Source organism: Nansenia antarctica (genome assembly GCF_963989245.1).
Source record: "Nansenia antarctica genome assembly, chromosome: 2".
In the NCBI taxonomy this organism is placed as follows: Eukaryota; Metazoa; Chordata; class Actinopteri; order Argentiniformes; family Microstomatidae; genus Nansenia; species Nansenia antarctica.
Genome location: NC_137675.1, coordinates 12,322,410 through 12,339,694, shown reverse-complemented (window position 1 = coordinate 12,339,694; position 17,285 = coordinate 12,322,410). Strand labels below are relative to the sequence as shown.

The following is a 17,285-nucleotide window of genomic DNA, read 5'->3' as shown; positions in this document are numbered from 1 at the left end:
CTGCCATTGTGGGGATGCATTTACATGTTGTGGTGCATCTTCATCAACAGCTGAGGAAACATTCTGGCTTATGCTATTCTCCAAACCAATAACATTGTCATCTTTCACAGTTGATGATGCATCCAAAACCTCTTGAACGGACATGTCTATTGCCTTACAATCAGATAACAACTCAAGAGACTTGTCTATTGGAGAATCATGGTTGCTGTTTAGCAATTCTTCCTCACTTGCATCTTTTGAAGTGGGTTCTTCATTGTCAATACTTTCATCTACAGCTAGATCAATGAAGTTGTTACTGAGATTTTGGACATCATCCTCATCACCCGACCCAGATTGAGTAAGATCCACCAATGCAGGAGAGTTGTTGAAATTGGACTCATGGCTAGGAACGGAGGGACTGAGCTTTCTATCCTTGGATTTCCTGTCAGTTGACGTCAGCTGGTTTTCGCAACCAGGCTGGCTCTGTGTTTGATGCAATGCTGTCAGCTAGCTGCATATGCAACTCTGACTCAGCCTTCATCAGGTCCTGAGCTTTTTGCACCCTGTTCTGTATGTAGTGGTGTGCTTCTTGATCCTCAGGGGCATCTTCATGGTTATCCACTTCTTTTGAGAACATGAGGTCATGATCAGAGATCCCAAATATCTCCATGGAGTGAAGGGTGGCAATGTGCTCATCCAACTGAGTATCTGTGCGCCTTTGTCTGGAGTGCAGTGACTGCAACTGCAACTGTGTTGATGAAGATCGCGTGTCCTGCAGTGTGAAAAGTTCTTTCAAGTCTTGTTTGCTGAAGTACCGGAATGGATTTTTCTTGTCCCCGGTGGTCTGTCTGATCAAGGAGTCTTTGAACACCTGCCGTCTGTATATCTTCTCCTCCACTGTGCCACAAGTGATCAGTCTGTATATAATGACATTTTCAGTTTGTCCAATGCGATAGGCCCTGTCAACAGCCTGGGCGTCAGTGGCTGGATTCCAACTGGGATCAAAAATAACAACTCTGTTTGCCGCTGTTAATGTGATGCCAACTCCTCCCACTTGAGTGGTCAGGAGAAACACAGAGTAGTGCTTGCTGGTCTGGAAAAGTGAGATCCGTCTCTCCTCACATTTCAAACAATTTCAGAGTCTGCAGTGACTGAGGGATGTCCTAAATTTTAGAGAAGGTATTTTAACTCTTCATTTACTGACTTGCCGGTATAGTTGTATTGTCATAAGCTGAATTTCAGGATCACCACTTCTGATGTCAATTGCCTTCAAAAAGAAACTCAGCGCATCTTGTAATTTCCCTTCAGTGTAACATTGCTTTCCCATATTCACTAAGGTTTCATACCTCTTCCCCTCCGTCACAGATGGGGAATCACTGTTGAGGGGTTCAGCTTTTAGCAATGTGCAATCTCTGCCAGTAGTACACTGGTCCATTCTTTCATCAGAAGCAAGTTCAAGATCATTGGTAGATTCCTCCAGACTACTTTCTTCCTCCTCTCCAATATCAGATTCAGCAACATGCATAGACTCACCCGGCGGGCCCCAGCAGTAGCGGAGATGGACAGTGGTTGGAACCCATACTCATCCATGGTGGATGTAAAACACCTCTTCCCAGCTGAGAAAAATATATCCGCTTCCTTGGCTAGCTGACGAAAGTCTGTTTTGATTGAATTAGCCATAGAAAAACGAACCTGGTCTGGCAACTGTTGCAAAAAAAACTCTTTAAAAAGAAAACACGGCTGATGGTCGCCCAGCAGAGCTAGCATGTGGTCCATCAGTTCAGAGGGTTTTGTGTCACCGAGCCCAGGGAGAGAGAGGAGCTGGCGTGCACGTTCAGATTCAGACAGACAAAAAGTATCTATGAGGTGTGCCTTCAAGGTAACATATTTGTGCTGTGCCGGTGGGTTTTCAATAAGACTCACCACTCTCGCTGCAGTTGAATTGGTTAGAGCTGCTACCACGTAGTAGTATTTGGTATTATCCACGGTAACATCCCTGAGGGCGAATTGAGCTTCAGCTTGTGCAAACCATGCTATGGCATTTTGTTCCCAAAACTCGGGCAGCTTGAGTGAAACTGCATTTGTTGTCATGTTCAATGATCTCCGAAAACGTTCGAGAGAAAACCAGGGTCACCAATGTAGGAGTGACAGCAATAACTGGACGATGTAGTCGTTTTGCCGGTAGAAAAACAATCATGTGCGCTTTATTCTCACTCTCTGCATACGTACTGACACTGGGGCCCAGCACAACACACAGCCTTTGAGAAGGTGAAAGAGCTCCTGATGACATCACCAGTATTGGTATTCTACGACGCCAACCGACCCACTGCAGTCTCAGCTGATGCAAGCAGCTACGGGCTCGGCGGCGTGCTGCTGCAGCTCCATGGAAAGGATTGGAAGCCAGTCGCATACTGTTCCAGGAGGCTGACGGATGCGGAAACCAGATACGCTCAGATCGAGAAAGAATGTCTGGCGAGTGTCTGGGCCTGTGAGAGGTTTGAGAAATACCTCTACGGCCTCGAGACCTTCGATCTAGTGACCGACCACAAGCCCCTGGTCCCACTAATGAACAGTAAGGACTTGGACAACGTCCCACTAAGGTGCCAGAGACTTCTCATGCGGCTCATGCGCTTTAAGCCAGTAGCTAGTTATGCGCCTGGGAAGACCCTTGTAGTGGCAGACACACTGTCAAGGAGCCCTCTGAGCCACGCTGAGAACGGGAGAGACACACACTCTGAGGTGGAGTGTTACATCGCAGCTGTCATGGACAGTGTGCCAGCTAGCAGCTACTGGACGGATCTCCAGACCGGTTGTCAGACTGGACTTGTGAGTTAACAAGTCCTCTCATGACTTTCTTTTTTGGGGGGGGGGGAAGTGAAGGGAAAAGAGTTCCTGGTGGTAAAACCACAATACTGAATGTCAAAAGAGTTCCAGAATGTGAACCGTTCATTTGATAATTATTTGCTAATCCAAATGTTGATTGATATTATTGTTTATTGATTGTGATAGAATAACATTGTTTTACAGAATGTTCATCTGTTGTTTACTTCAAGGAAAGAAACGAAAAGGGGGAGATGTCATAGTATTGACGTGACTACAATACGTAATCTATGCACGACACAGACGTAAACAGATATGCGTGAGTTACGACAGTAGAGGGTATATAAGTCATGCTACTGTGTCTGTATGCCATGTGACTGTGAGCCGGGAGTATTGAATATCTAAAGTTAACGAACCCTTGAGTTGAGTCCTCCGTGATTTATTACACCTACATTCTGTTCAACAGCTCTATTCTTAGTAGGCCTTTCATCTGGATTTAAACTGTCATCCATCTGGAACCCAGAATTCCCCTCATGGATATCATCCTCCTCTGGAAACATATCAGTAGCACTGTCTTCTAACTGTAAATTGAAGTTTCCTTCAAAAGCCTCAATCCCAGCATCAATTTTCAAAGGTGTGTCTGCATGACTCCCTTGGCTCATCTTGGACATCTGCAGGATGTCCTTCATGGATTTGACAGGAGAGTCCCTCTCTTCCATAGTGGAATTATCTCGGTATAATGACAAGTTCTGCCATTGTGGGGATGCATTTACATGTTGTGGTGCATCTTCATCAACAGCTGAGGAAACATTCTGGCTTGTGCTATTCTCCAAACCAATAACATTGTCATCTTTCACAGTTGATGATGCATCCAAAACCTCTTGAACGGACATGTCTATTGCCTTACAATCAGATAACAACTCAAGAGACTTGTCTATTGGAGAATCATGGTTGCTGTTTAGCAATTCTTCCTCACTTGCATCTTTTGAAGTGGGTTCTTCATTGTCAATACTTTCATCTACAGCTAGATCAATGAAGTTGTTACTGAGATTTTGGACATCATCCTCATCACCCGACCCAGATTGAGTAAGATCCACCAATGCAGGAGAGTTGTTGAAATTGGTCTCATGGCTAGGAACGGAGGGACTGAGCTTTCTATCCTTGGATTTCCTGTCAGTTGACGTCACTGTGTTGTGCTGAGCTGGTTTTCGCCTCGTCACACTTGCATATCCAGGAGTGGATCTCCAGCTGCAAGATCAACTTGCAACTGATGCCTTCCTTAAAGGTCTAAAAAATCAAAAAGTGGCCTATGAAGTTATGAACCGAGATCCATGCTCCCTTGCAGAGGCTCAAAAGTGTGTAGAGGCTCATGAACACAACTTCAAAGCTACGGTGGGACGTGAAACAGAAATAAAGAACAGAACACGACGCATTTCTTGGGCTGATGATGGAGACATCTGTGAGGACTTTACTCCTACTTCTCGTAGGGTACAGACCCCTCAGTATGTAACTGCTGACCAGTTTGCTACACTAACGGACCAAGTCAAGACCCTCATACATACAGTAGGGAATCTACAGCTGCAGTTTGAACATCATAAAACTAGAGCAACAACACAACGTCCCCTGTCACTAGAGAGGACACAGAACCATTATCAGGTGCAGCCCGGCCGGATGCGCTCCCAGTCACCAAGCCCAACCCGGGGAGCAGCTGGCCCATGTTATAAATGTGGAGAACAAGGACACTTCAGGAGGGACTGCGGTAGATCGCCGAGCCCAACAGCTGCACGTAACCGCGGTGACAAAGGCCCAGACCAACGGGGGCAGTCAGAAGGGAGACTACATGCAGATCACAAACCACAAGGGCTACAGATTGGCTGCACCAAAAACAAGGGTGAGAGTCTACAGATTCCGGTGACAGTAAACGGCATTCCAACACAGGCTGTGGTGGACACGGGAGCCCAGACAACAGTAATCTCAGAGGAGCTGTATAGGAGTTTCCCTGGAGGTGATCCGACAAGCCTACGTAAGACCTACCTTCTACATTTACATTTACATTTTTGGCATTTAGCAGACGCCTTATTCCAAAGCGACTTACAATCAATACATTTGAATACTAAGCATGTGAATCAGCAATCCACCATTCGTTGCAGGAAGAGTAATCTAGCTCGGGCCCGGGGCCACTGATAGAAGGAAAAACCTTCTCCCTATCGCCTTCTACTAAAACCTTTTTTATTTTTTTATTTTTACTGGAGAAACTGAGAAACAGTACAAGTACTTCTAAATGCGGGAGTTGGAGATGGCATGGAAGCAAAACGTGGACTGAACGTCACCTTTAAAATTGCATTTGTAAATTATATACATTACTCCAACGATATCAAAGTACAAGTGAAAAATTAAAGACAGTTCGATAGAACACACTGTAATGAAATAAACATGTACATTTCAAACAATTGCAACATGCATAGACTCAAGTCCCTCTTCCTCACTCTCTTCAGCAGATTCAGCAACATGCATAGACTCCAGTCCCTCTTCCTCACTCTCTTCAGCAGATTCAGCAACATGCAAAGACTCAAGTCCCCCTTCCTCACTCTCTTCAGCATTCTCAGTGTTTAAAGTTTCCCCAGTGGGTTCCTCCTCCTCCATGAGGGACTCCTCATGAGATCCACCTTTCTCACCTCCATCACTTACATCATTAGACTGCTCCTGTGAAACTTCGTCTGTGTTATCTTCTGTGTCACTGAGGTCTTCCACATCTTCAATTACTGATTCCACAAGGGAGCGTCTTGAGGCCACAGAGGTGTTCAATCCAAAGCTTTTCCTGACCTTGAAGGAACTGGTTCTGACAGATTTTGGTGTAGAGGATCCTACACCTTTGAAAGATTCATCCAATCCACTGGTCATCAAGTGGGGTGTCTCCTCATCCTCCTCACTATCATAGATTACTGCTACTCGTTTCTTTTTTCGGACAGATGTAATAAATGAGTTATCTGCGGTGTGGTATGAGTCAGATGCAAGGGAGTCACTGGCAGTTCCTACATTCTGTTCAACAGCTCTATTCTTAGTAGGCCTTTCATCTGGATGTAAACTGTCATCCATCTGGAACCCAGAATTCCCCTCATGGATATCATCCTCCTCTGGAAACATATCAGTAGCACTGTCTTCTAACTGTAAATTGACGTTTCCTTCAAAAGCCTCAATCCCAGCATCAATTTTCAAAGGTGTGTCTGCATGACTCCCTTGGCTCATCTTGGACATCTGCAGGATGTCCTTCATGGATTTGACAGGAGAGTCCCTCTCTTCCATAGTGGAATTATCTCGGTATAATGACAAGTTCTGCCATTGTGGGGATGCATTTACATGTTGTGGTGCATCTTCATCAACAGCTGAGGAAACATTCTGGCTTGTGCTATTCTCCAAACCAATAACATTGTCATCTTTCACAGTTGATGATGCATCCAAAACCTCTTGAACGGACATGTCTATTGCCTTACAATCAGATAACAACTCAAGAGACTTGTCTATTGGAGAATCATGGTTGCTGTTTAGCAATTCTTCCTCACTTGCATCTTTTGAAGTGGGTTCTTCATTGTCAATACTTTCATCTACAGCTAGATCAATGAAGTTGTTACTGAGATTTTGGACATCATCCTCATCACCCGACCCAGATTGAGTAAGATCCACCAATGCAGGAGAGTTGTTGAAATTGGTCTCATGGCTAGGAACGGAGGGACTGAGCTTTCTATCCTTGGATTTCCTGTCAGTTGACGTCACTGTGTTGTGCTGAGCTGGTTTTCGCCTCGTCACACTTGCATATCCAGGAGTGGATCTCCAGCTGCAAGATCAACTTGCAACTGATGCCTTCCTTAAAGGTCTAAAAAATCAAAAAGTGGCCTATGAAGTTATGAACCGAGATCCATGCTCCCTTGCAGAGGCTCAAAAGTGTGTAGAGGCTCATGAACACAACTTCAAAGCTACGGTGGGACGTGAAACAGAAATAAAGAACAGAACACGACGCATTTCTTGGGCTGATGATGGAGACATCTGTGAGGACTTTACTCCTACTTCTCGTAGGGTACAGACCCCTCAGTATGTAACTGCTGACCAGTTTGCTACACTAACGGACCAAGTCAAGACCCTCATACATACAGTAGGGAATCTACAGCTGCAGTTTGAACATCATAAAACTAGAGCAACAACACAACGTCCCCTGTCACTAGAGAGGACACAGAACCATTATCAGGTGCAGCCCGGCCGGATGCGCTCCCAGTCACCAAGCCCAACCCGGGGAGCAGCTGGCCCATGTTATAAATGTGGAGAACAAGGACACTTCAGGAGGGACTGCGGTAGATCGCCGAGCCCAACAGCTGCACGTAACCGCGGTGACAAAGGCCCAGACCAACGGGGGCAGTCAGAAGGGAGACTACATGCAGATCACAAACCACAAGGGCTACAGATTGGCTGCACCAAAAACAAGGGTGAGAGTCTACAGATTCCGGTGACAGTAAACGGCATTCCAACACAGGCTGTGGTGGACACGGGAGCCCAGACAACAGTAATCTCAGAGGAGCTGTATAGGAGTTTCCCTGGAGGTGATCCGACAAGCCTACGTAAGACCTACCTTCTACATTTACATTTACATTTTTGGCATTTAGCAGACGCCTTATTCCAAAGCGACTTACAATCAATACATTTGAATACTAAGCATGTGAATCAGCAATCCACCATTCGTTGCAGGAAGAGTAATCTAGCTCGGGCCCGGGGCCACTGATAGAAGGAAAAACCTTCTCCCTATCGCCTTCTACTAAAACCTTTTTTATTTTTTTATTTTTACTGGAGAAACTGAGAAACAGTACAAGTACTTCTAAATGCGGGAGTTGGAGATGGCATGGAAGCAAAACGTGGACTGAACGTCACCTTTAAAATTGCATTTGTAAATTATATACATTACTCCAACGATATCAAAGTACAAGTGAAAAATTAAAGACAGTTCGATAGAACACACTGTAATGAAATAAACATGTACATTTCAAACAATTGCAACATGCATAGACTCAAGTCCCTCTTCCTCACTCTCTTCAGCAGATTCAGCAACATGCATAGACTCCAGTCCCTCTTCCTCACTCTCTTCAGCAGATTCAGCAACATGCAAAGACTCAAGTCCCCCTTCCTCACTCTCTTCAGCATTCTCAGTGTTTAAAGTTTCCCCAGTGGGTTCCTCCTCCTCCATGAGGGACTCCTCATGAGATCCACCTTTCTCACCTCCATCACTTACATCATTAGACTGCTCCTGTGAAACTTCGTCTGTGTTATCTTCTGTGTCACCGAGGTCTTCCACATCTTCAATTACTGATTCCACAAGGGAGCGTCTTGAGGCCACAGAGGTGTTCAATCCAAAGCTTTTCCTGACCTTGAAGGAACTGGTTCTGACAGATTTTGGTGTAGAGGATCCTACACCTTTGAAAGATTCATCCAATCCACTGGTCATCAAGTGGGGTGTCTCCTCATCCTCCTCACTATCATAGATTACTGCTACTCGTTTCTTTTTTCGGACAGATGTAATAAATGAGTTATCTGCGGTGTGGTATGAGTCAGATGCAAGGGAGTCACTGGCAGTTCCTACATTCTGTTCAACAGCTCTATTCTTAGTAGGCCTTTCATCTGGATTTAAACTGTCATCCATCTGGAACCCAGAATTCCCCTCATGGATATCATCCTCCTCTGGAAACATATCAGTAGCACTGTCTTCTAACTGTAAATTGACGTTTCCTTCAAAAGCCTCAATCCCAGCATCAATTTTCAAAGGTGTGTCTGCATGACTCCCTTGGCTCATCTTGGACATCTGCAGGATGTCCTTCATGGATTTGACAGGAGAGTCCCTCTCTTCCATAGTGGAATTATCTCGGTATAATGACAAGTTCTGCCATTGTGGGGATGCATTTACATGTTGTGGTGCATCTTCATCAACAGCTGAGGAAACATTCTGGCTTGTGCTATTCTCCAAACCAATAACATTGTCATCTTTCACAGTTGATGATGCATCCAAAACCTCTTGAACGGACATGTCTATTGCCTTACAATCAGATAACAACTCAAGAGACTTGTCTATTGGAGAATCATGGTTGCTGTTTAGCAATTCTTCCTCACTTGCATCTTTTGAAGTGGGTTCTTCATTGTCAATACTTTCATCTACAGCTAGATCAATGAAGTTGTTACTGAGATTTTGGACATCATCCTCATCACCCGACCCAGATTGAGTAAGATCCACCAATGCAGGAGAGTTGTTGAAATTGGACTCATGGCTAGGAACGGAGGGACTGAGCTTTCTATCCTTGGATTTCCTGTCAGTTGACGTCACTGTGTTGTGCTGAGCTGGTTTTCGCAACCAGGCTGGCTCTGTGTTTGATGCAATGCTGTCAGCTAGCTGCATATGCAACTCTGACTCAGCCTTCATCAGGTCCTGAGCTTTTTGCACCCTGTTCTGTATGTAGTGGTGTGCTTCTTGATCCTCAGGGGCATCTTCATGGTTATCCACTTCTTTTGAGAACATGAGGTCATGATCAGAGATCCCAAATATCTCCATGGAGTGAAGGGTGGCAATGTGCTCATCCAACTGAGTATCTGTGCGCCTTTGTCTGGAGTGCAGTGACTGCAACTGCAACTGTGTTGATGAAGATCGCGTGTCCTGCAGTGTGAAAAGTTCTTTCAAGTCTTGTTTGCTGAAGTACCGGAATGGATTTTTCTTGTCCCCGGTGGTCTGTCTGATCAAGGAGTCTTTGAACACCTGCCGTCTGTATATCTTCTCCTCCACTGTGCCACAAGTGATCAGTCTGTATATAATGACATTTTCAGTTTGTCCAATGCGATAGGCCCTGTCAACAGCCTGGGCGTCAGTGGCTGGATTCCAACTGGGATCAAAAATAACAACTCTGTTTGCCGCTGTTAATGTGATGCCAACTCCTCCCACTTGAGTGGTCAGGAGAAACACAGAGTAGTGCTTGCTGGTCTGGAAAAGTGAGATCCGTCTCTCCTCACATTTCAAACAATTTCAGAGTCTGCAGTGACTGAGGGATGTCCTAAATTTTAGAGAAGGTATTTTAACTCTTCATTTACTGACTTGCCGGTATAGTTGTATTGTCATAAGCTGAATTTCAGGATCACCACTTCTGATGTCAATTGCCTTCAAAAAGAAACTCAGCGCATCTTGTAATTTCCCTTCAGTGTAACATTGCTTTCCCATATTCACTAAGGTTTCATACCTCTTCCCCTCCGTCACAGATGGGGAATCACTGTTGAGGGGTTCAGCTTTTAGCAATGTGCAATCTCTGCCAGTAGTACACTTGTCCATTCTTTCATCAGAAGCAAGTTCAAGATCATTGGTAGATTCCTCCAGACTACTTTCTTCCTCCTCTCCAATATCAGATTCAGCAACATGCATAGACTCACCCGGCGGGCCCCAGCAGTAGCGGAGATGGACAGTGGTTGGAACCCATACTCATCCATGGTGGATGTAAAACACCTCTTCCCAGCTGAGAAAAATATATCCGCTTCCTTGGCTAGCTGACGAAAGTCTGTTTTGATTGAATTAGCCATAGAAAAACGAACCTGGTCTGGCAACTGTTGCAAAAAAAAGTCTTTAAAAAGAAAACACGGCTGATGGTCGCCCAGCAGAGCTAGCATGTGGTCCATCAGTTCAGAGGGTTTTGTGTCACCGAGCCCAGGGAGAGAGAGGAGCTGGCGTGCACGTTCAGATTCAGACAGACAAAAAGTATCTATGAGGTGTGCCTTCAAGGTAACATATTTGTGCTGTGCCGGTGGGTTTTCAATAAGACTCACCACTCTCGCTGCAGTTGAATTGGTTAGAGCTGCTACCACGTAGTAGTATTTGGTATTATCCACGGTAACATCCCTGAGGGCGAATTGAGCTTCAGCTTGTGCAAACCATGCTATGGCATTTTGTTCCCAAAACTCGGGCAGCTTGAGTGAAACTGCATTTGTTGTCATGTTCAATGATCTCCGAAAACGTTCGAGAGAAAACCAGGGTCACCAATGTAGGAGTGACAGCAATAACTGGACGATGTAGTCGTTTTGCCGGTAGAAAAACAATCATGTGCGCTTTATTCTCACTCTCTGCATACGTACTGACACTGGGGCCCAGCACAACACACAGCCTTTGAGAAGGTGAAAGAGCTCCTGATGACATCACCAGTATTGGTATTCTACGACGCCAACCGACCCACTGCAGTCTCAGCTGATGCAAGCAGCTACGGGCTCGGCGGCGTGCTGCTGCAGCTCCATGGAAAGGATTGGAAGCCAGTCGCATACTGTTCCAGGAGGCTGACGGATGCGGAAACCAGATACGCTCAGATCGAGAAAGAATGTCTGGCGAGTGTCTGGGCCTGTGAGAGGTTTGAGAAATACCTCTACGGCCTCGAGACCTTCGATCTAGTGACCGACCACAAGCCCCTGGTCCCACTAATGAACAGTAAGGACTTGGACAACGTCCCACTAAGGTGCCAGAGACTTCTCATGCGGCTCATGCGCTTTAAGCCAGTAGCTAGTTATGCGCCTGGGAAGACCCTTGTAGTGGCAGACACACTGTCAAGGAGCCCTCTGAGCCACGCTGAGAACGGGAGAGACACACACTCTGAGGTGGAGTGTTACATCGCAGCTGTCATGGACAGTGTGCCAGCTAGCAGCTACTGGACGGATCTCCAGACCGGTTGTCAGACTGGACTTGTGAGTTAACAAGTCCTCTCATGACTTTCTTTTTTTGTGGGGGGGGAAGTGAAGGGAAAAGAGTTCCTGGTGGTAAAACCACAATACTGAATGTCAAAAGAGTTCCAGAATGTGAACCGTTCATTTGATAATTATTTGCTAATCCAAATGTTGATTGATATTATTGTTTATTGATTGTGATAGAATAACATTGTTTTACAGAATGTTCATCTGTTGTTTACTTCAAGGAAAGAAACGAAAAGGGGGAGATGTCATAGTATTGACGTGACTACAATACGTAATCTATGCACGACACAGACGTAAACAGATATGCGTGAGTTACGACAGTAGAGGGTATATAAGTCATGCTACTGTGTCTGTATGCCATGTGACTGTGAGCCGGGAGTATTGAATATCTAAAGTTAACGAACCCTTGAGTTGAGTCCTCCGTGATTTATTACACCTACATTCTGTTCAACAGCTCTATTCTTAGTAGGCCTTTCATCTGGATTTAAACTGTCATCCATCTGGAACCCAGAATTCCCCTCATGGATATCATCCTCCTCTGGAAACATATCAGTAGCACTGTCTTCTAACTGTAAATTGAAGTTTCCTTCAAAAGCCTCAATCCCAGCATCAATTTTCAAAGGTGTGTCTGCATGACTCCCTTGGCTCATCTTGGACATCTGCAGGATGTCCTTCATGGATTTGACAGGAGAGTCCCTCTCTTCCATAGTGGAATTATCTCGGTATAATGACAAGTTCTGCCATTGTGGGGATGCATTTACATGTTGTGGTGCATCTTCATCAACAGCTGAGGAAACATTCTGGCTTGTGCTATTCTCCAAACCAATAACATTGTCATCTTTCACAGTTGATGATGCATCCAAAACCTCTTGAACGGACATGTCTATTGCCTTACAATCAGATAACAACTCAAGAGACTTGTCTATTGGAGAATCATGGTTGCTGTTTAGCAATTCTTCCTCACTTGCATCTTTTGAAGTGGGTTCTTCATTGTCAATACTTTCATCTACAGCTAGATCAATGAAGTTGTTACTGAGATTTTGGACATCATCCTCATCACCCGACCCAGATTGAGTAAGATCCACCAATGCAGGAGAGTTGTTGAAATTGGTCTCATGGCTAGGAACGGAGGGACTGAGCTTTCTATCCTTGGATTTCCTGTCAGTTGACGTCACTGTGTTGTGCTGAGCTGGTTTTCGCCTCGTCACACTTGCATATCCAGGAGTGGATCTCCAGCTGCAAGATCAACTTGCAACTGATGCCTTCCTTAAAGGTCTAAAAAATCTAAAAGTGGCCTATGAAGTTATGAACCGAGATCCATGCTCCCTTGCAGAGGCTCAAAAGTGTGTAGAGGCTCATGAACACAACTTCAAAGCTACGGTGGGACGTGAAACAGAAATAAAGAACAGAACACGACGCATTTCTTGGGCTGATGATGGAGACATCTGTGAGGACTTTACTCCTACTTCTCGTAGGGTACAGACCCCTCAGTATGTAACTGCTGACCAGTTTGCTACACTAACGGACCAAGTCAAGACCCTCATACATACAGTAGGGAATCTACAGCTGCAGTTTGAACATCATAAAACTAGAGCAACAACACAACGTCCCCTGTCACTAGAGAGGACACAGAACCATTATCAGGTGCAGCCCGGCCGGATGCGCTCCCAGTCACCAAGCCCAACCCGGGGAGCAGCTGGCCCATGTTATAAATGTGGAGAACAAGGACACTTCAGGAGGGACTGCAGTAGATCGCCGAGCCCAACAGCTGCACGTAACCGCGGTGACAAAGGCCCAGACCAACGGGGGCAGTCAGAAGGGAGACTACATGCAGATCACAAACCACAAGGGCTACAGATTGGCTGCACCAAAAACAAGGGTGAGAGTCTACAGATTCCGGTGACAGTAAACGGCATTCCAACACAGGCTGTGGTGGACACGGGAGCCCAGACAACAGTAATCTCAGAGGAGCTGTATAGGAGTTTCCCTGGAGGTGATCCGACAAGCCTACGTAAGACCTACCTTCTACATTTACATTTACATTTTTGGCATTTAGCAGACGCCTTATTCCAAAGCGACTTACAATCAATACATTTGAATACTAAGCATGTGAATCAGCAATCCACCATTCGTTGCAGGAAGAGTAATCTAGCTCGGGCCCGGGGCCACTGATAGAAGGAAAAACCTTCTCCCTATCGCCTTCTACTAAAACCTTTTTTATTTTTTTATTTTTACTGGAGAAACTGAGAAACAGTACAAGTACTTCTAAATGCGGGAGTTGGAGATGGCATGGAAGCAAAACGTGGACTGAACGTCACCTTTAAAATTGCATTTGTAAATTATATACATTACTCCAACGATATCAAAGTACAAGTGAAAAATTAAAGACAGTTCGATAGAACACACTGTAATGAAATAAACATGTACATTTCAAACAATTGCAACATGCATAGACTCAAGTCCCTCTTCCTCACTCTCTTCAGCAGATTCAGCAACATGCATAGACTCCAGTCCCTCTTCCTCACTCTCTTCAGCAGATTCAGCAACATGCAAAGACTCAAGTCCCCCTTCCTCACTCTCTTCAGCATTCTCAGTGTTTAAAGTTTCCCCAGTGGGTTCCTCCTCCTCCATGAGGGACTCCTCATGAGATCCACCTTTCTCACCTCCATCACTTACATCATTAGACTGCTCCTGTGAAACTTCGTCTGTGTTATCTTCTGTGTCACTGAGGTCTTCCACATCTTCAATTACTGATTCCACAAGGGAGCGTCTTGAGGCCACAGAGGTGTTCAATCCAAAGCTTTTCCTGACCTTGAAGGAACTGGTTCTGACAGATTTTGGTGTAGAGGATCCTACACCTTTGAAAGATTCATCCAATCCACTGGTCATCAAGTGGGGTGTCTCCTCATCCTCCTCACTATCATAGATTACTGCTACTCGTTTCTTTTTTCGGACAGATGTAATAAATGAGTTATCTGCGGTGTGGTATGAGTCAGATGCAAGGGAGTCACTGGCAGTTCCTACATTCTGTTCAACAGCTCTATTCTTAGTAGGCCTTTCATCTGGATTTAAACTGTCATCCATCTGGAACCCAGAATTCCCCTCATGGATATCATCCTCCTCTGGAAACATATCAGTAGCACTGTCTTCTAACTGTAAATTGACGTTTCCTTCAAAAGCCTCAATCCCAGCATCAATTTTCAAAGGTGTGTCTGCATGACTCCCTTGGCTCATCTTGGACATCTGCAGGATGTCCTTCATGGATTTGACAGGAGAGTCCCTCTCTTCCATAGTGGAATTATCTCGGTATAATGACAAGTTCTGCCATTGTGGGGATGCATTTACATGTTGTGGTGCATCTTCATCAACAGCTGAGGAAACATTCTGGCTTGTGCTATTCTCCAAACCAATAACATTGTCATCTTTCACAGTTGATGATGCATCCAAAACCTCTTGAACGGACATGTCTATTGCCTTACAATCAGATAACAACTCAAGAGACTTGTCTATTGGAGAATCATGGTTGCTGTTTAGCAATTCTTCCTCACTTGCATCTTTTGAAGTGGGTTCTTCATTGTCAATACTTTCATCTACAGCTAGATCAATGAAGTTGTTACTGAGATTTTGGACATCATCCTCATCACCCGACCCAGATTGAGTAAGATCCACCAATGCAGGAGAGTTGTTGAAATTGGTCTCATGGCTAGGAACGGAGGGACTGAGCTTTCTATCCTTGGATTTCCTGTCAGTTGACGTCACTGTGTTGTGCTGAGCTGGTTTTCGCAACCAGGCTGGCTCTGTGTTTGATGCAATGCTGTCAGCTAGCTGCATATGCAACTCTGACTCAGCCTTCATCAGGTCCTGAGCTTTTTGCACCCTGTTCTGTATGTAGTGGTGTGCTTCTTGATCCTCAGGGGCATCTTCATGGTTATCCACTTCTTTTGAGAACATGAGGTCATGATCAGAGATCCCAAATATCTCCATGGAGTGAAGGGTGGCAATGTGCTCATCCAACTGAGTATCTGTGCGCCTTTGTCTGGAGTGCAGTGACTGCAACTGCAACTGTGTTGATGAAGATCGCGTGTCCTGCAGTGTGAAAAGTTCTTTCAAGTCTTGTTTGCTGAAGTACCGGAATGGATTTTTCTTGTCCCCGGTGGTCTGTCTGATCAAGGAGTCTTTGAACACCTGCCGTCTGTATATCTTCTCCTCCACTGTGCCACAAGTGATCAGTCTGTATATAATGACATTTTCAGTTTGTCCAATGCGATAGGCCCTGTCAACAGCCTGGGCGTCAGTGGCTGGATTCCAACTGGGATCAAAAATAACAACTCTGTTTGCCGCTGTTAATGTGATGCCAACTCCTCCCACTTGAGTGGTCAGGAGAAACACAGAGTAGTGCTTGCTGGTCTGGAAAAGTGAGATCCATCTCTCCTCACATTTCAAACAATTTCAGAGTCTGCAGTGACTGAGGGATGTCCTAAATTTTAGAGAAGGTATTTTAACTCTTCATTTACTGACTTGCCGGTATAGTTGTATTGTCATAAGCTGAATTTCAGGATCACCACTTCTGATGTCAATTGCCTTCAAAAAGAAACTCAGCGCATCTTGTAATTTCCCTTCAGTGTAACATTGCTTTCCCATATTCACTAAGGTTTCATACCTCTTCCCCTCCGTCACAGATGGGGAATCACTGTTGAGGGGTTCAGCTTTTAGCAATGTGCAATCTCTGCCAGTAGTACACTGGTCCATTCTTTCATCAGAAGCAAGTTCAAGATCATTGGTAGATTCCTCCAGACTACTTTCTTCCTCCTCTCCAATATCAGATTCAGCAACATGCATAGACTCACCCGGCGGGCCCCAGCAGTAGCGGAGATGGACAGTGGTTGGAACCCATACTCATCCATGGTGGATGTAAAACACCTCTTCCCAGCTGAGAAAAATATATCCGCTTCCTTGGCTAGCTGACGAAAGTCTGTTTTGATTGAATTAGCCATAGAAAAACGAACCTGGTCTGGCAACTGTTGCAAAAAAAACTCTTTAAAAAGAAAACACGGCTGATGGTCGCCCAGCAGAGCTAGCATGTGGTCCATCAGTTCAGAGGGTTTTGTGTCACCGAGCCCAGGGAGAGAGAGGAGCTGGCGTGCACGTTCAGATTCAGACAGACAAAAAGTATCTATGAGGTGTGCCTTCAAGGTAACATATTTGTGCTGTGCCGGTGGGTTTTCAATAAGACTCACCACTCTCGCTGCAGTTGAATTGGTTAGAGCTGCTACCACGTAGTAGTATTTGGTATTATCCACGGTAACATCCCTGAGGGCGAATTGAGCTTCAGCTTGTGCAAACCATGCTATGGCATTTTGTTCCCAAAACTCGGGCAGCTTGAGTGAAACTGCATTTGTTGTCATGTTCAATGATCTCCGAAAACGTTCGAGAGAAAACCAGGGTCACCAATGTAGGAGTGACAGCAATAACTGGACGATGTAGTCGTTTTGCCGGTAGAAAAACAATCATGTGCGCTTTATTCTCACTCTCTGCATACGTACTGACACTGGGGCCCAGCACAACACACAGCCTTTGAGAAGGTGAAAGAGCTCCTGATGACATCACCAGTATTGGTATTCTACGACGCCAACCGACCCACTGCAGTCTCAGCTGATGCAAGCAGCTACGGGCTCGGCGGCGTGCTGCTGCAGCTCCATGGAAAGGATTGGAAGCCAGTCGCATACTGTTCCAGGAGGCTGACG

General features: G+C 45.3%; 4 protein-coding genes and 1 pseudogene across 5 annotated transcripts; all 5 read right to left on the bottom strand.

The window, feature by feature from the left end:
• Positions 1-68: 68 nt before the first annotated feature.
• LOC308149820 (DNA excision repair protein ERCC-6-like) lies at positions 69-1,093 on the bottom strand (annotated as a pseudogene). The gene is made up of 2 exons: positions 159-1,093; positions 69-73 (listed from the first exon to the last, which is right to left on the bottom strand). The product of its transcript is annotated as a DNA excision repair protein ERCC-6-like (transcript).
• A 78-nt stretch (positions 1,094-1,171) lies between these two features.
• LOC308149818 (DNA excision repair protein ERCC-6-like) lies at positions 1,172-8,686 on the bottom strand (the record flags this gene model as incomplete). Its single annotated transcript, XM_080522706.1, has 2 exons — positions 1,172-1,507; positions 7,952-8,686. 2 exons carry the CDS (start codon positions 8,684-8,686, stop codon positions 1,172-1,174), a joined length of 1,071 nt encoding a protein of 356 aa, XP_080378832.1.
• Positions 8,687-8,736: 50 nt separating this feature from the next.
• LOC308149817 (DNA excision repair protein ERCC-6-like) lies at positions 8,737-9,823 on the bottom strand (the record flags this gene model as incomplete). The annotated part of the gene is made up of 2 exons (XM_080522705.1): positions 8,737-8,789; positions 8,875-9,823. Coding segments are annotated over 2 exons (1,002 nt in total), but the record flags the coding sequence as incomplete, so codon positions are not given.
• A 78-nt stretch (positions 9,824-9,901) lies between these two features.
• Positions 9,902-14,832, bottom strand: LOC308149816 (DNA excision repair protein ERCC-6-like; the record flags this gene model as incomplete). Its single annotated transcript, XM_080522704.1, has 2 exons — positions 9,902-10,237; positions 14,098-14,832. The coding sequence occupies 2 exons, from the start codon at positions 14,830-14,832 to the stop codon at positions 9,902-9,904; spliced, it is 1,071 nt and encodes a 356-aa protein (XP_080378830.1).
• Positions 14,833-14,882: 50 nt separating this feature from the next.
• LOC308149815 (DNA excision repair protein ERCC-6-like) lies at positions 14,883-16,445 on the bottom strand (the record flags this gene model as incomplete). Its single annotated transcript, XM_080522703.1, has 3 exons — positions 14,883-14,935; positions 15,021-15,969; positions 16,389-16,445. The coding sequence occupies 3 exons, from the start codon at positions 16,443-16,445 to the stop codon at positions 14,883-14,885; spliced, it is 1,059 nt and encodes a 352-aa protein (XP_080378829.1).
• Positions 16,446-17,285: the final 840 nt, after the last annotated feature.